The sequence below is a fragment of the Galendromus occidentalis genome, unplaced genomic scaffold, assembly GCF_000255335.2.
Source record: "Galendromus occidentalis unplaced genomic scaffold, Mocc_1.1 scf7180000077494, whole genome shotgun sequence".
In the NCBI taxonomy this organism is placed as follows: Eukaryota; Metazoa; Arthropoda; class Arachnida; order Mesostigmata; family Phytoseiidae; genus Galendromus; species Galendromus occidentalis.
In genome coordinates this window covers 23,112-41,060 of record NW_003805482.1, presented here as the reverse complement: position 1 = coordinate 41,060, position 17,949 = coordinate 23,112, and the positions used below count along the sequence as shown (strand labels likewise).

Here is a 17,949-nt window from a genome sequence, read left to right as displayed (position 1 = left end):
ATGCGAGAGTCAGAATCCGAGATACTCTCTCATTCACACGACCGAATATTGGACTTCAGTTGATTTCACACGGGATTCCGTTCATCTAGAATTCCGCGCTCTCTGCGAGAAGGCATTGCCAACGCTTCAAAAATTATCCGAGTCGAGGAACCATCCTATTCAGATATCATTATTGATTGATCTAGCTTCCCACTGTCGATCCGAGAACATAACATCATTGATCGCAAGGAGAAACGAAATAATTCCCTGCCAGGTTTCCTTCTCGAGAGTCGGACATCTGGTGGCAATGAATTTCAACCCCCGGAGCACTCGGTGACATAGAAGCGCTTGTCGAGACGCGAAATCCCACGTCGCCCGTTCCTGGCTTCCCGGCGAAAATAGGTTGTTAAGACGCCAGAGAATTCTCCGTGAATTCTAGTTCGCTCCCGAAATGTCGGGTCGTGGTACACAAAGCTCAGAATGGATGATACTAATTACATATCTCCATAAGGAGGTGATTCTCTGCTCAATTTGTCTATCGGTAGATCGTATCCCGATGTACTCGGACGCATTAACAGTTCCGCAATTCCAATGAAATCAGGGACGAAAATCATTCAGTAGTACCTTCGCTCCTTCGGGTTTGAACGCTTACAGTATACATAAACACGGTTTTTTATTGCTTCATGCTCTTTTTCCTTCAACGGAAAATTCCGTATCACCGGAAGACCGTATCACCTCCATACACCAGTTGACTTCGACATCTGAAACGAGTGAGCCCAGCTCCTGATTTCGGTCCGAAATCGACGTCTCCCTAGGACGAGTTTCGCCTCTTGCTGTACCGGAAAGAGATCACTTGCTGATTATGTCCCAGCGGTGTGGAGGTTGCTAAGTCCGGAGCGCCCGAACTCAAACCCAAGGAATGCGCCACTGACTGAACCACGGCCTCGACCACGGCTCCGACGGAGGCACCGGGGAACTCCGCCAGATTAGACGATGATCTGCATCGAGCCCCTTCGGCGACCTGGATCTCGCTCCATTCCGGATAACTGTTTTCAGGGAGCCCACGCTGAACGAGGGAGAGACACTTTCACCTCATCTCTACGATCTATCGTTTAAAATATTCAAAGCTCGTAATGATGTGTACAGGACTCCCTAGCCGACCCCGCAAGGTACTGCTTTCAAGCTTTTAGGATGAGGTAAAAAGTTGGCGAGAAACCCAAAACTAAAGCTTGCTCCGAAGGTCACTACCATTTCCCATCCCTGCGAAATCGCGGTGCTGCTCACGGAGTTTTCTATACACCGATGGACCTGAGTGTTCTCCGCGAGCGATCGGGCTTCTAGAACCGACGCCCCTGTCCTCCACCAAATGACGACCACTGCATGCGGCCTCCATTCAAAGTATAAATGTCTCGATAGTAACAGTTACAATTTTCAATGAAAATAATCATGGAAATAATAGAGAATATAGCCCGATTATCATCTCCGAAAGAAAGTATAATAGTTTCAGGTTTTGAGCTTATTGAGCCTGCCGATGCGCAATTTCCGCGGATTCCGCAAGGCCGACATGGCCTTCAAGGCAGCCTCGGCATCCCACTCAGCTCTTGAAGACCTGAATTAAAGACAGGTGACAGCCGCGGGTTCCGAATTTTTCGATACTCTGACTGAGTCTGCCCGATGTCGGGACAGCGTTAGAGTCAAATCTGGAAGCTTGAGCTGTCCCGTGACCCAATCTCCTCCCGCAGGCTCGCAGCTCAGAATCCGCAGCTGATTCAAAGCCCGCTACAAGGATGGAGTATGTCGGCGAGAGATTGTTGACAATGATACTCATTATCTTTACTGTCGCTTCGATCGGGCTATCCCTCCTTCTGATTCCAGATTTTCATTCCCGTCATCGAACGGGATCAAAAAATCTGGCGAGAGACCACGCTTAGTTACACCTTCTAAGGAGAGAGACGAACCCTCGTTGTTGAGCTCGGAGACTGGCTGTGCGCTCCCGTGCTGTAATGGATGACGCAGACCCCCGCTCTATAGGGGTCCGTGAATTCCGAGAGAGGAATCACCCTTGCTCCGCGATATTCTCTCAAGAAGAGATCGTACACCTCCGTTCAGGTCCTCACCCCTCTTTTTGTGAGTATAAAACGTTCCGGGGGTCGCGGCATCGAGAAAACAACGCCCAGTGAGGGATTCCCAAGATAGCCGCCATCTTTAGTCGACACTGGTTTCGATTTCCTTTTGGTTCTGCAATCGTGTGCCTCGCACGCCGTCAGACTCGTAAGCGTTTTTTTGCTAAATCCTGATTAAAAATCTCCTGTGCTGTGAATTTATCTCGTCCCGGAGGGAGCTCTCGGATCTATAGGAAAAATTGTGCGTGATATCGTTCGGGTTACTCAGCCCCGAGCGGATGAAACCGACGAAATCCACTTCGGTGTAAATGATTTCGCTGATGCTTCCGTGGTTTTTGAGTTTTTCGCGAAATTGTGTGTTTTTGGATGCGTCGGCTTGCTCTCGGAATCGACGACTCGCGGCGGGCCCGTGTTCCGTGGTTCGAAACGCGGTTTCGAGAACATTCGAACTTTGTTGACAATCGCCAGCTCGGCAGTCTGTTCGAATTGCGACGGTGGCTTTGATCCGTGTCGGGTTAGCTGAGCGGAATCTACGTGCGAGATCGCGACAGCCCTTGAATTTTCGCCGACGTATTCCGGGATTCGGAGGCTTGTTTTCGTCGTTGCGCTGGGCTCGCTCACAGATTGCGTTTTTCGGCTGCGGAGCCGGTGTTCGAGCCACGTGTTTCGGCCGGAATAGCATTCGACCACGGAGAACTATCCCTTGGGCGAGCTCAGAGAATCCTCCTATTGATGCGATTTCTTGTTTTCAGCGCAATGCAAATCTTCGTACAGTGTCAGGAACTTCACGCTTTCACCGTTGAGGGTACCGAAACCGTTTCGGACCTCAAGGGTTTTGTGCAGGCTCGCGAAGGTGTTGCCGCCAATGAGCTGACTCTGGCAACCCGTGCCGGACGGAGCCTGGAAGATGAGCAACTCTTGAAGGATGTCATTGTTGAAGGATCATACATTGACGCTACCGTAGGACTTCTCGGAGGTTCGTTGATATGCAAATATTGTCAAATACCTTGCCCAGCTCACAAGTGGTCGGTCGGTTGCTCGATCTAAATAATAACTCATTGCAGGAAAGGTCCACGGATCTCTGGCTCGTGCCGGAAAGGTCAAGGGACAAACCCCGAAAGTCGAGAAGCAGGAGAAAAAGAAGAAGAAGACCGGCCGCGCAAAGAGGCGGATGCAGTACAACCGCCGATTCGTTAACGTTGTCGCCACATTCGGAAGGAAACGCGGACCGAACGCCAACCACCTAGCTGCTTGAATAAAAAATCGCGGCGATATGCCTTAAAAAAGAGCTCGTTATAGTTTTGAGTTTCCTCATTCGTCGCTGAAAATATCAACCCCGCCCAGATCCCGCAGAAAGTCGTCTCCATCCAGTAGCAGGGTAGCAGAGGCGGCAGACGTAGATTCCCGGTTGTTCAACGGTTCCCTCACCGGTTGATGGTAGACACTCCTGAACATCTATATTATCGATTCCGGCCACGCCAAGAGAATTTTCATACACCCCGTATCTTTGATCTCGATGTTTGCATGAATAGCCGCGAATTCCTTGAGCTTCGAGACGCCCAGTCCCCCCTCTTCATAAGCTGTCAAGGAGCTCAGAAAGACCGCTTCTCGCGCGAGATTCAGACCCTATCGATCGCCAACGACATCTTATGGTTGGCGCTTCCCCGCTGTATCTCTCACGCTGTCGCACTGACAGCAGTGGTTCCAGATCTGCCTTTGGTTTCGCACGGATTCTTAGTGGGCCTCCGGTCCAGGGAACTCACCCAAGTACTGCGCATATCGACTTTATTCGCTCCAAGTCTAGCCTGGGGAGCATTCATTATCTTAACAGGAACATTCAGAAACAAGGCTCGGAACCTCTTCGCGCGATTTCCCGAAATCGACTCAGCGACGGCGGATAGATATTCTAAACGCGCGGGACGGGTTGTCGCGGGTTGATCCACGGAGCCGGCGAGGTAAATCGCAGGCTCCTTCTCACATTCAGAGGGACCGTCCCAGATACAGATGCATATCGGATCATTATAACATTTAAAACGTTGTTCAATCGAGTCCTCCTGCCTCATCAGCGTTGCTGTCTAAGCATCCCAATCACTATCGTCCTTGTCTTTATCGGTATCGTCCGAATCCGACCCAACAAGATCTTTTGATTTCACCTGTTCCAACATTTTTTCGAAAACGTTCTTTGGCTGGGGAGGAGGTGGTACGATTTCAGCAGGCCTCGGGCGAGATCCCGCAGAAATCTCCCCGATGCGTTGTAAGCGCTGTTTCAGCGCCTCCATATGATCCATCTTCGGTGCCTGGACGGTTTTCTTCGGAGGTATCTTCTTGGTCGATTTCTTCGCCTGTTGAAACAAAACGAGCGATCCAATTTCTCTAGATAATTCGTTCTATGAGCGACCGGAGGAAGATATCGAATTGAAATTCGGACTCACGGATCTCAAGCCGCTCAATCCTCCGTGATTCCTGATGGATTCTAGGAGCGATCCACGATCCCCAGTCGGTGCAGACTTCGGCGGTGATGGAGCCACAGGTCCGCTCTGAGGTGTCGGTGGAGCAGGCGGGGCGGGAGCGGCAGGTGGAGGTGGGGGAGCCGCGACCGGCATGGGGGGTGGGGGAGGCGGAGAAAACTGTGGAAGCTGAGAAGTCGCAGACACGGCGGTTGGCGTCTGAGCAGGCGGAGGTGAAGACGGGAGAATCTAGGGGACAAAAATATTCATAAATTCATCTCCCGCAATAAGGGGAAGGAACGGTTTGGAATACGATCATCCGACGGGCCCCTGTTCCACTGAGAAAACATGAGCACCTCACCTGAGGGAGCGCCAACTCCGAGTCGACGTCCGGGCTCGGTAGTCTGGGTAGATTGTCCACATCGCTCGAAATTGGTCGTTCTTGGAAAGAATCGTTCGAAGACGACGGGGAGAAGATGGAGGGAGTTGCGAACGTGAATTGACTCGATCCGCTAGCCACAAGATCTGCAAGAGAGAGTGTCGACTCGAATCATGTGATGATGGAGAAGGGAGTGCGTCCCCGGAGATTTTTTTTAGGAGGTCGGAGACATACCTGGTAGATCCGTGACGAATTCTTCTCCAAGCACCAGGTTCGCAGGGAGCTCGAGAGCTGGAGTCGTCCGCTTGCCAGGATCGTACAGGAAGCCATCGACGTTCTCTTCCGTGACATTCGATGAAAAAGAGAGGGGAGATCCGAGGGTCGATGGAGGCAGAGTGGCGACCTCGACAGGGAGTGGAGTTCGTTGCGGGGTCGGCGGCTCTTCTGAGTACCTGAGGAGTTTGAGACAGCTCTCGAGAATTCCAGTGATTCGGAGTTCCTTGACGCCAGAACTCGAGGGCTCGTTCATGGATCATGTCATGATCAACTCACGGATTTATGGCGGTGTTGAAGAGGAGTATGTCAGCCACATTCCGTATTCCTCTTTTATGGAAGCTACCAAGACCCTTCGGCGGGAGTTTGTAGATATTTTCATCTTCGCTCGATGTTGGCGGTTTGACATGGAGGAATCTGAGACCTTCACCCAAGGAAGAGGCTGGAGAACGAAATGCACCCTGAATCACCGAGACGACGAGAACGAATCTCTCGGCGAAATCCCTCCGTCGCAACGAGAACTTGAAGGAAATACTCACAAACAATTGGAGGTCTATGAGTTTCCCCGAGCTCCTTCGCAGGTTCCAGGGGACTCAATGGGAATAGACGCTTGAATTTCTCTTCCTGCTTGTCGCGAGGAACCGGATAACTCCCGGCAGAATATATCTGTGAGAGGACAAAGACGAACTCAGGGAGGGAAGTTCCAATAGATCTGGAGTTTCAGCTCCCAATCGGAAGCGTCGGTGTTTTCCAGAGGGAACTTCATGATTGGCTCAGCTCACCACTATGCCTTCTCTCGATTTGGCAATTTTCTCGATTTTCCTCCTCGCGACTTGCAGTCTTTTCCTGAGATCGTCCAAACGAGCTCTGTACTCGTGCACTCTCGAATGAACGGAAGAGGAGATGATCGCCCCCGCTTTGTCGAGTTGTTCGAGTTGAGCATCAATAGCTGCCACGAGATGCGCCTGTGGCACATCGTAATAGAGAGGATTCACCTCCAACATCACGCATTCTTAGGGAAAATTGAGCCGGTTAGAAGCCGAGTTATCACGAGAAGGGGTGACAGATCTTGCCGGAGGTCTGCCTCCGAGCATCGCAACGAACAGGTGGGTCGTCGCTCAAATGGCTGGCATTACATATGGACACTGGGTAGGGACAGTATCAGTTGAACTCAACATGCTCGATCTTACCGAATAGCTCACTGTGCCGGTGATCTGCTGTCGGTGCTCGTGAAATCTCGCGAGTATTACGGACACCTTCCAAATCAGCTGACTGGATCTACTGCTGACAGGGGAGTATTCGAGCACACGCGCGATCCCGAATCCCGCACTCGAATGACCACGGAGCGCGGCATCCACTTGAGGAAGCTCGAAGAAACTTTATTGGGAACACGCTTCTTCGACGTCACATCGGAGAAAAGGGAGATGTTAGAGAATCAGCTCGGATATCCCGAGTCTCCCTTATCGTGCTCCGTCCGTCGCTTGACTTTGTCCGTCCCACACACGAGCGAAACGCAGGATCTGTGTCTGAGCGCTTCTCTTTGAACCAAGGGAGCGGGAGCCCGCACCGCATCTCTGCTATTCTAAGTTTTGTTCAACCGCTCACAACAGACATCAGGAGCTTGCGAGCAACTTCGTTGAGAACGTTGCGAGCGCAATGCAATGCAGTTCGTTCTCCGTATTTTATCTCGTGGGATGACCGATCTGGCTAGTTCTGCCACAAATGAGGATTCCATGTGACATACCCGATTCCATACGCCATAGACGTTTCGAGATTGGTTGGTCTGATGGCGAGCGATCGGAGTCGGGCCTTCGCCCGCGGCCAAAAGTAGAGTTCATGCAAACGATTTCGCCTCCTGTTAGGTTCTTGGCCTAACCTATCAATTGAAAGAATACGCCGCGGATTCTCGACCAGTCACCAGCGAGTCGTGGACGTACTGACATGACATTTATTGTAGAGTGTCGCATTGGATGGACATAGCATTAGTCGGATATTGAAGCGCGCTATCGCGCTGACTATTAGTTCTCACTATCGATTCCGTTGGGTTCAGACACCTAACAACTCTCCCTCCCTATAGGTTTTCCATTATACACACAATACGGGACATCGACGTCATTTCAATGTTGAAATCTAGCCGGCGGAGCGCCTCTGGTGCTCCGCTGGGATCTACGCACTTCCACTGGCGCAGTGGGTACTTTATCAGGGGAAACGGCAATATTCTCGGCATCGGCATAATCGTCTGAAGTATCGGAGTCGGTTGTTGGACCATCTGTGACGCAGTGCTCTCGAATAGTCGGGCTTCCTTCGCTGGTCCCAATCGATTTAGATCGTTCTGGTTGCTCTCCTAGTGGAGCTGTCGAACTCGGTCGTTGACTATCCTGCTGTTCGGGAACTGAAAGCACTGCGGCGAGAATTGAGCTTTGCTCTGCAGTTACCGGTTGGTCATGATCGGATCTGGGGCGGATCTGCTCAAAATGACGATTCCATATACCATGGGGAACCCTCACCCGACATATCCTTGTCCCATGATTCTTCACGACCTTGCCCGCGATCCATTTCGGCTTCCGAGATCTATAGTCGCGGACGATGACCGGATCACCAACCCTGAACTTCGCCTTCTCGTCGGCCCTGTCGGAAATTCGGGGAACCTCCTGTAACAAGTCCAATCTGGAGCGCAACTCCCTTCCGATCATGCGCGATGAAGGGCTCTCTCCGGTGGAGCTGGACACCATCCTTTGTCGAAACAAAAACCGACACAAATTAGTATGGATATCTCCTCCCTCCGTCGAGAGTTTCTTCAAGGCGTTTTTTAAGGTTGCGACGAATCGTTCTGCTTGTCCATTCGAAGCAGGATGATAAGCAGGTGAATGCATGAGTCGAATTCCGTTATTTTCACAGAAGTTCCTCATGAGATCGGAGGCAAATGTTGGGTCGTTGTCGGTTACCATTACTTTAGGTAAGCCGAACCGGGAAACCGTCTCGCGAATGTGCCTCAACGTTTCTTTACTCGTTTTCCCTTGCGTAATGAACGCTTCGAGCCACTTGCTGTAAGCGTCTACGATGAGCAGGACGTATTTTCCGTCGATTGGTCCCGCGTAATCCAAATGTATGCGCTCGAAAGGGGTTTGGCATGGGTGCCATGCATGTAAAATCTCCTTAGGTGGATTCCTAGCGTGTTCAAGGCATGCATTACAAGACAGAACGACGTTCTTGATATCTTTATCGATGTCCGGCCACCAAACATATCGTCGTGCGAGCTCCTTCATCTTACGTTCGCCGTAGTGTCCTTCGTGTAGCTCAACGAGGATGTTTTTTCGGCAAGTTTTCGGGACTACCACCCGATGACCTCGGAGGATGATTGCGTCCTCATATAGCGAAAACTCGCAAGAGTCGATTCCAAAATATCGGGGCGACATGTAACTATTCACCTGCCGCCTTAGATCACTGAAGAGCGGACGAAGTTCTTTGCATCTTCCGCTCTCCTTTGCAATCGCCTTGAAATTCAAGGGAACCTCTTGAAGTTGATTCACTAGAAAACTTTCGATGCCGTCCTCTGTGTGAAAGTCTTTGCTGTTCGCCGGTAGTCTTGATAATGCATCAGCATTTTGATGCTTGTCGGTGCGGCGGTAGATTATGTCGAACGTAAAGCCCATCAAGTAGATCGCATAATGCTGCATCCGAGTTGCCGAAAGCGGTGGAAGCGATCTTTGGGGTGAGAAAATCTGCACCAGAGGTCGAGAGTCGGATATGAGAGTGAATTTTCGACCGAAGACATAGTAGAAGAATTTCTCGACTCCCGTTCTGATTCCCAATGCTTCCTTGTCGGATTTGGGAGTACTTCCTTTCCGTGTCGGTCAATGCTCTTGAGTAGTATGCAATGGGCCGTTCCGACCCGTCAGGGAAACGATGCGACAAAACAGCTGATATCCCAGTCGGAGATGCGTCCGTTGCCAGGAGCACGGGCTTTTTCGGATCGAAAGGAACGATAACCCTGTCCGAACATAACTCTCGCTTCACGGCTGCGAAGGACTCGGACATTTCCTTCGACCAAATGAAGCTGGCATCGGCTTTCAGCAGTCGATACATGGGGTTTGCCAAGTCTGCAAGTCGAGGTGCGAAACCGGCGTAGAACTGAATAAGTCCCAGGAAGGCCTTCAACTCACCGACTGTTTTCGGCGAAGGGGCTTCTTTTATTGCTTGAACTTTGTCATCGCATTTGTGGATTTGCTGATGCTTCAGGACGAACCCACAATAGGTTACCGATTCCTGGAAGAACTGGCATTTCTCGACGTTCAGACGTATGTCCTGATCGTTCAGTCGAGAAAGAACCTCTTCCAAACGTTCGAGATGCTCCTGATCTGTCTTGCCTGTGACGATGATGTCGTCCATCACGCACTCAACTCAATTTATGCCTGCGAGTACCCCTTCCGATGAACCTTTGCCAGATGGCCGGCGCGCTACAGAGTCCATTGGACATTCGGTTAAATTGATATAGTCCTCGATGAGTATTCACTACGAGATACTTGCGATCCGATTCTCTTACTGGCATGTGGAGGAAGGCGGACAGGATGTCGAGCTTCGAAAACTTCACTCCGTTACCGATGTTATCCAAGGCATGACGGATATTCTTGAGAGGATGTTCGTCGGTCTTGATGAAACGATTAATGCCGCTCTTGAAATCCCCACACAATCGGACTTTCTTTCCTTTCGCGCGAGGTACGACGACAAGCGGATGCGCCCACTCGCTTGCATTTAGCTTCTCGATGACTCCATTCTCTTCCAGGAACTCGAGCTCTTTCTCGGTCATATCGGTAATTGCGTGAGCGATTGGGCGTGCACGTACGAAGATCGGCTTCGGGTTATCTGACATTAATTCAAGTTTCGCCTCGGTGCTCGGTATGCATCCGAGGCCCGGCTTCGTTAGATTCTTGTACTTCTGCAGCAAATTTTTCGCTGCATTCTCCATATTCTGTTCCTTGATATGATGCACTTTCTTACTTGCCATATGGTGCGAAGGCGAACCCGAACTCTCTGAGCCGCTGAGATTCCACCCATTCGAGTTGAATAGCTCGTGCCACCGCACAGGAAGAGCTGCCAGCCATTCGCGTCCAACGAGCGACGGAAAATGCTGACGATCTATTACATAGAGACGAAGCTTCTTCCCTACGTTCTCGTACTTCACATCGAGCTCTGCGTAACCGATGGGCTCGATAGAATCACCGTCAGCAGGTCGGAGGCGGACATCGTTCGGGAGAAGTCGACTGCTCTTGAAGAGTTTGTTGAAATTATTCAGCGATATCGTAGACAGAGCGGTGCCGGTGTCGACTTCCATGGTAACCGGGTATCCCTCGATCTGCAACGTGATGTTCACCGGCGCTCTACCCGAACGAGAGTCGATCGCATGGAACGTCTCCTCTCTTAAGAAATTGATTTTCTTCGGCGTGCCCCTACAGGCGACTCGCAAATGGCCTATCTTGTTGCAGAGCGAGCAGCGCGAGTTCCTATGATGGCACTCGGGAGCGAGATGGGATGAGTTCCCACACCTGTAGCACGTTGGCTTTTTGGCTTCCGGAGCTCTGAAGTGCTGTTTTCCATTCAGGTTCCCATGAAAGGGTTTCCGTCTTTGAAAACTTCTCACGGATTGGTTGCTCACTTTATGAATATTCGACGATGATATCGGCTCTTGACGAATCGAATATAAGATTTGGGCTTCAACTGCGACCTCAGTCAAATTCCGGAGGGTTGCACATTTCACTAGAACAGCCTCGCGCAGTTTCTTGTCACTCATGCCATTTAGAAACTGTTCGATGAGGTTAAGCTGCAGCGTCTCTGCGGTCCACTCACAGTCAGTTGCGGCGCGTCGAAGCCTACGCTCGAAGTCATTCAATGAATCAGCAGTCTGCTGCACGATTTCACGAAACTTGAACCGAGCCGTCCAGACATTCTGAGCGGGCTCGTATGCTGTCTTCAGCGTCTTCACTATTTCCTCATATGAGAGATCATTCGGCGATTTATCCGGACAGATCTTCTCCTCGAGGAGCGTGTAGGCCGCGCCACCGCAAAACGAAAGAATCGCGTTCCTCTTGACCCTGTTTTCCGTCACTTTCTGCATTTCGAAGTAGTTTTCGAGTCTTTTCGTCCAAGCTGTCCATTTTTGAGCTTCTGGGTCGAACTTCTCGAACATGGGCAGGCGCTGAGGCATGGTTGCATCGGCCGCGTTGGGCTCCGAGCTTCCGTTGTTGGGCATTTTCTTGTTTCCTCGCTTTGTGCTGGGCAGCAGGATCTGCTCTCCAGGTACTCTGTGGTCGTCCGCAGTGGGTTTCGAAATCCTCGTCGCCACTTTGTTAGGTTCTTGGCCTAACCTATCAATTGAAAGAATACGCCGCGGATTCTCGACCAGTCACCAGCGAGTCGTGGACGTACTGACATGACATTTATTGTAGAGTGTCGCATTGGATGGACATAGCATTAGTCGGATATTGAAGCGCGCTATCGCGCTGACTATTAGTTCTCACTATCGATTCCGTTGGGTTCAGACACCTAACACCTCCTATCGAAGGAACTACCGCCAATTCGACGAGAATAGCTCGGAAGCGCCAGGAGAGCATTCCGCTCAGGATCGGAGGAGCGTCATCGTGAAATTATCCGCGCCCATCTTTGCTCAACGAGATTGTTCTGGATTCACGTGCCCTCCGACTTCCGATTCAGATTTCCTTGTGTGAGGATAAAATATTCATCTTCATTTTCAGGTCCAGGGAACAAATTTATTATAATTTACGGATCACCATCTGGATACGATCAATATTCGACTTTGATTGCCACCATGATCTTCAAAAATTAAAGATTTCTTAAAAAGGATATTCTAGCAGCGGCTAACTGGCAGCTGTCACCGCGAGCTTCTTGAGATGCTCCATAAACACTTGTAGCGAGACGTCGTCCGTCAACACTGGCGCACTGTTGGCCTCACCCTGACCGTTCCAGGAATACGCATTGTTGTGCGTCACGGAAGGATTGACCTTCGAGAGAAGGAAACGAGCCTGGGACCCGCCCTGGTCGCAATCGATGTATCGGGGCATCGGGAATCGACTCTGCAGGATATCTTGAGCGTCATCTTCCGGCGCTTGCAACAGCTGCCGGAAGCTTTCGTATTCGGGTGATTTGTGGTAATTAGCTCTCCGCCATTGCGCGATGGTCTCGCCGTGGAATATGACGATTTGGAAGAACGTGTCCATCAGCAATATTCTATCGGGCTGAATCGACGACGTATCCAGCAGCACGGGTTCCGGGGGTCCTTGGAAAGAGTATGCGTAGAGAATAGGCTGGATCATGATCAACGATTGCGTGAGGTCCTCGGTCATCAACATGTGACGGTAGAATGACGTCTCGTCGGGTGAATTGTTGAAGACCTGCAGAAACTGCGATCGACGGAGGTGGAACATGAATTGAGGGTACAACGAGAAGTTATCGGGGAATCGAAAGCTTTCAGGGCTGTCCTTCTGGAAGTCCCCGAACTTCTGACATAGCCGGATGAGGGTCCGATCGATGAAACGCACAACGTCGGGACCCTCCTCGGTCTCGTCGGCTTTGAAGCAAGCGATACGGGACATGAGTACGGCGCTCGCTTCTTGATCGAAGCCAGCTGTGACATGCTGGATGTTGGTGGTCGCATCGGCCCAGTTACGGGCGATCGTGGTCACTCGCACCCGCTTCTGACCCGAGGGATGTTGGTACTGCGTGATGAACTGGATGCAGCCTCTTCCACCCTGTGGTATCCCGCTATTGTGTTGATTTGCGACATCGAAGAACACGGCTAGCGTACTGCTCGGCGATAGGGAGCAGATCTTCCACTGACAGGTTCCGCCGAGACCGGTGGTGGTGTCGGACACGTTGGAGTTTTTCAATTTCATCGAAATGCAGTTTCCGATAGCGCCAGAGATCTTGAGCTCCTTCGAGGTCTTGACTTCGACGACGGCGTTCAGGCCCATTTTGAGTTCTCCTTTCGAGTCTCTGGTGAAAACTCTCTGGAACGACTGTTTGAAGAGACTCGAGTTGAAAGAGTCCCCCAGAACCATGTGTCCTCCAGTCAAATTCGCGCACGTCTTCATTTCATGCAGACCTGTCTGATCGAGGGCGCACGAATAAATGTCGATGGCGTGCCCGTTGGCGGAAGCCCTCTGCGCCAAAGCCTCGTAGTGTTTCTGAGCTTTCCGCATGTATTTCGCGTTGTCTTTCTGAATATCGTGATGGGACCGGATGGTCATCTTCAGTTCCTCGGAAACGATCATGCCCGGACCTTGGGTGCACGCTCCCCCAGTGAAGAGCATGATACGGGCACCGGTATTCGGGTACGCCGCCTCGAGCAGACCTACGGCAATCGAGAGGGCGACTCCAGTGGCTCGGAGAGGTCTCTTGCCTTGCGTCACGGGCCAGGGATCTTTCTTTATAGAGTCCAGAAGGTCCGTCAGGACCATGTCGCAGCTCTGGACTGGCTGAAGGAATCGACTTGCGGGCGGTGCGGCCGGTTGCTGCTGTGCCTGTTGTTGGGGATGTCCCATCGGTGGGGGAGCACCCGGAGGCCGGACCTGGGGCTGTGATTGAGGGCCTTGCTGGGCCATCGGTTTGTTGATGGCGAGCATGTCCTGGATCTGCTTCGCAGCGATATCCTTCGTCCCTCGGAACACGTAACTCCTGGCGACACAGTTCGCCGGCAGCTCATGAACATGAACCATCTTGTCGTATGTTATCAGGCCGACGAGCGCGTTCGGAGGCATAAGTGACAGCGACATCTGCAGCGATTCTTTGAGGGCTGTCAGCTCGTCGTCATCGACACAGGTGTCGACGACCATTATGAAAATCGGAGGTAGCGTCTGTGCACGACTTATCGTATACTCTAGCGTCGAGAACTGCGGGATGAGTTCCGCCGGCTGATGTTGTTCGGATATGGCCGCGTATTGCGGAGGGAACTGGTTCCTCTGGAAACAGAAATTGCACACCCATAATTTCGCCCGGTAATCCACCTGGCAGAGCGGATTGAGGATGGCTCGACATTTCTGATTTGTACACAGCACGGGGTCGTATTGGATCGCCGGCAAATCTGTTCGTTCCTTCAGAGGAGTGAACAGAGCTCCAACCGGAACCACTAGTCGAGTTGCATCGATTTTCGACGAGGGCCACACGTTCCACGAAAGGCGTACACCGTCCCGATCTTCCTGCTGTTGAATGAAGTCCGCGTACGTTTGGTACTGCGCCATTTCGACGGAGTTCCTCACTTCCTGCACCGCCAATGAAGCAGTTCTAGTCGTTCACTCGATCAACTTCCACGTCAGTGTCATCAGCCGACAACTGCTGGACGTTCTGAAAACGAACGTGGCACAGCTTCGAATAACGAATATCTTGGTCATCTGCTCTTTGCTCGGTGGTGGTGGCGAGAGGCTGCCGGCTGCTGCTCTCATCGCAGCTGATAAGAGGTCCCGATTTCATCCGATCGTATACGAATCTCCCCAATGTAGAGCTCTGTCTCGGATTCGAGGCCAGTTCCGAGTTCACAGAGAGCGGAGGGCGCTTGCAGGATCGACTTATCGCGCTGAGCCGGGGGGAACTCCGTAGGTCCAAGGGCGATTTCCGGGTGCAGCATGAGGCGAATGAGAGAGAGAAGCCATTCGTCCCCACTACTGCTGAAGAAGTAGTGCCGTGCTATACTCTCTCAGAAACGACAGTGATAGGAAAACACTCCGAGACAGAGAAGGGTACAAGTTCCACCCTCGCCCGCGCGCTGTGCATAGTCCGGAGACATCTTCTGCCTTTGGTTTCTCTCGATGATCTGCTTCTGATAACCGTAAGCTTTGGTGTTCTGACTGCAATGCTAATAAACCGCATACGCTGTAGGAACCGCGAGCTTGAGTTCACTCCGCATCTGTGACCTCGTGAGATGAAACTCTATCCTTACCTCTCGAATCGAGAGTCAGAGAAACAGAGTTCTGTTTGGACCGAGGAAGGGTTCGTCATACCGCGTCTGTTGACGGGGACCTTTCATTTATCTCCAGCTCTCACCGTAGAATTCGAGGGTCAGGATGACTCGGGGTCGATTCCTCCGGGTTCTCGGCCGAGTATTGTTGGACTCTAGTCGGCCGCTGTCCTCACAAGTTGTAAGCTATCATGTCAGTCATACAGAGAAAGACGCCGGAATTTCCACGGAAAGGTTCGATGAAACCTCTATCGTCATTCTTCCTACAGAAAGAAGCTCCGAGCGCTCCTGCATCGGACACCGTGAAGAAGAATGAGCGAGATTTCTCCAAACTGAGAGACCAATGGTGGATTCCTAGAGGCGAATTCGAGGTGATATTACTTTTCTGGGAATCTTCCGACGCGCAAGACTGAGCAGCGTAAGGCAATTCAAACCACGCTGAGGGAATCGTTCCAAAGTCTGAGGGATTTTTCTTTTCTAGGTCCTCTCTCGCATGAATGAGCTCCGAGTACCGCTCATCACAGACAAACTTCGAGGTCACAGAAAGTTAGAAGACCCTGCGAGTACTCTGAAAGGTTTCTCCATAATCGATGTGGGCTGTGGCGGAGGTCTGCTGTCAGAGGTATTCCCCTTGTCATTCGGTTCGTCCATAATCTAGCGGACGGATCCTTGAGCTAGTTGTGTGATTGGAATTTCTGTCGGATCTCCAGCCTCTCGCTCGTTTGGGAGCCAATGTGACCGGTCTGGACATCGTTCCGTCGAACATCGCTGCTGCTAAGGATCATGCAAGCCGAGACCCGTCAATCAGAGATCGAATCAATTATATCTGCGGGGATATTAAAGACGTAAGAAGCATTCGAGTGTCCATTCACGATATCGACGTGTGAAGTCTCGATCTTTCCGATTTCGTCTGTCGATCGGCGAGGGAGCCGTATCGAAACATTCGGCTAGAATCAGGTCGAGGTTTCCCCCTTTCTATGAGCATACCGCTAAAACGTTGAGTTTTCATCAGATCGGGGAGCAGTACGATGCCCTTGTAGCTTCCGAAGTCGTCGAACATGTGGAGGATCTTGATGAGTTCATCCGAAACTGTTCACGAGTCGTCAAGGTAGATCGATTGTCTTTTTTTCCTTCGATCGGAATTCTCGGTTCCTGCTTCTGGGTATGAGAAGCTCCGGAACTCCCGACTGAGGCCAGAACGCTTTTCAGCCACATGGTCATTTGTTCTTTACCACGATAAACCGAACACTTCTATCGCTACTCGTGGCGAAGATAGGCGCTGAGTACATCGTACACCTAGTCCCTCGCGGACTGCACGACTGGCAAATGTTCGTGACGCCCGAAGAGCTACAGTTGAAGCTCGCAAAACATGGCTGCGCCGTCTCAGAGGTCAAAGGTGGGCAGAGTCTTCTAATTCCAGCCTGTTGATTCGGGAAGCATCCGAGAAATCTCACACATGCAATCGACTTACAGGAATGATGTACCATCCGATTGGAGGCTACTGGACGTGGTTCGGAATGGATTGCATAAATTATGCACTACACGCAGTGAAAATTGGAGATCCATGCCAGAAAGGCGAGCAAGATCACGTCCCTAAATGAAACATCCCCGAAGGACGGTAGTTTGACATGAAGTTTAGCTAGTTGCCCGGTCTCGTTTTCATTTAAGAAAGGTATTTCTGTAATAAAATAAAATGTTGTGTTATTGAGTCAGAGAAGCCCATTGGTCTCCCCTTGGCTCCACGGCAATACGGTACTCAATCAATCGCGGTCTCCCAAGATGGATCGTTTCGATGCACGCAATGCGTCTCGCAAGTCGCAAGTATCGCTTCCTTCGATACCGTGTGAGGACTCGACCCGAGGCTCGATCAATGATTCATCTCGAGTAATCCTCACGAGCCCAAACTGATCCGAGTCCGAGCTCCGAAACGATATCGGTTGCCGCGGAACGCGCTCAGATCGGCACGTGACAGCCCAAAAGACGAGGACACTCGCCGTCAACCGGATCCTGCGAAGTTCATACTTCTCTGCTTTGAAATCCTTGCCGAATCTCGCGCGCAGGGTCCTCGTCTCGGAGCGTGCGAGACGAGAGCCCCCATCGATCATTTGTCAGGGCGCGACTAAACATTCAGATGTTCTCCTTGAGTCGAAGTTGCGGCTCCTGGTTTAGGAATGGCGAATCACTCGCTCGAGGATATCGTCGAGGTTCTACGCGATAGGGATTCTAATGCTCGGGGCTTGGAGAGTCTCGTGGTCAGAAGAGGACCATGATTGCCGCGCAGAGCCCCTCCTAACATTTTGGAGGGATACAACGGTTCTTTCGTGTTCTAAATGAAGTCCCGGGTATGCGACCCCACGCGTCTATTCATTGATACGACCCCGACGACTGACTCAGTCCGCTCCCGCTCACGGATCGAACTTACAAACTTCGGATGTGGCTCAGTCAGTTTTCGCGATGATCGATTCCCATGATCCTCCGCTTGCGCGAAAAAATCGCCCGGCTGTACGGCTCGCGCCCGAAAGGATCATTGTCATCATTCCTGCATGAACACACGGCGCACATGGCCAGAGAGAGAAAGGGGGATACTGAAAGTATTCGAAAATCGAAGGAACATCGGAACCTCGTGAAATCCTTCAGTGTGCTCATATTGGTGGCTTTCGAACGTGACGAGTGATTACTTTGGAATCACTTCGAGTTGCCTCAACGGTGGAGACACGCTCCAATCAGCTCTTACTGTGGCCGGGAGTTCTGATCTCATGTTACTGAACCTGGAGTGTCTTCGAA

The 17,949-nt window shown here is 51.4% G+C and overlaps 4 protein-coding genes and 1 pseudogene across 6 annotated transcripts; 2 read left to right on the top strand and 3 right to left on the bottom strand.

Moving 5' to 3' along the window:
• Nucleotides 1-2,101: 2,101 nt before the first annotated feature.
• RpS30 (ribosomal protein S30) lies at nt 2,102-3,390 on the top strand. 3 transcript variants are annotated; one of them, XM_003746257.1, is made up of 3 exons: nt 2,102-2,250; nt 2,855-3,078; nt 3,167-3,390. In XM_003746257.1, exons 2-3 carry the CDS (start codon nt 2,859-2,861, stop codon nt 3,355-3,357), a joined length of 411 nt encoding a protein of 136 aa, XP_003746305.1. In that variant the 5' UTR covers nt 2,102-2,250; nt 2,855-2,858; the 3' UTR covers nt 3,358-3,390. The 3 variants fall into 3 exon arrangements, with proteins under 3 accessions (XP_003746305.1, XP_003746307.1, XP_018496148.1); XM_003746259.1 differs by having other exon boundaries at nt 2,241-2,343; XM_018640632.1 differs by lacking the exon at nt 2,102-2,250 and having other exon boundaries at nt 2,687-3,078.
• A 771-nt stretch (nt 3,391-4,161) lies between these two features.
• LOC108864612 (WASH complex subunit 1) lies at nt 4,162-6,205 on the bottom strand. The gene is made up of 7 exons (XM_029112314.1): nt 5,984-6,205; nt 5,745-5,867; nt 5,481-5,662; nt 5,163-5,380; nt 4,911-5,074; nt 4,535-4,798; nt 4,162-4,444 (listed from the first exon to the last, which is right to left on the bottom strand). Exons 1-7 carry the CDS (start codon nt 6,203-6,205, stop codon nt 4,178-4,180), a joined length of 1,440 nt encoding a protein of 479 aa, XP_028968147.1. The 3' UTR covers nt 4,162-4,177.
• A 1,340-nt stretch (nt 6,206-7,545) lies between these two features.
• LOC108864611 (uncharacterized protein K02A2.6-like) lies at nt 7,546-11,448 on the bottom strand (annotated as a pseudogene).
• Nucleotides 11,449-11,943: 495 nt separating this feature from the next.
• Sec23 (transport protein Sec23) lies at nt 11,944-14,551 on the bottom strand. The gene has a single exon (XM_018640634.1). It carries the CDS (start codon nt 14,450-14,452, stop codon nt 12,074-12,076), a length of 2,379 nt encoding a protein of 792 aa, XP_018496150.1. The 5' UTR covers nt 14,453-14,551; the 3' UTR covers nt 11,944-12,073.
• Nucleotides 14,552-14,859: 308 nt separating this feature from the next.
• On the top strand, nt 14,860-16,863 carry Coq3 (ubiquinone biosynthesis protein COQ3, mitochondrial). Its single transcript, XM_003746256.1, has 8 exons — nt 14,860-15,036; nt 15,245-15,346; nt 15,435-15,536; nt 15,647-15,787; nt 15,876-16,010; nt 16,178-16,273; nt 16,375-16,561; nt 16,639-16,863. Exons 2-8 carry the CDS (start codon nt 15,272-15,274, stop codon nt 16,764-16,766), a joined length of 864 nt encoding a protein of 287 aa, XP_003746304.1. The 5' UTR covers nt 14,860-15,036; nt 15,245-15,271; the 3' UTR covers nt 16,767-16,863.
• Nucleotides 16,864-17,949: the final 1,086 nt, after the last annotated feature.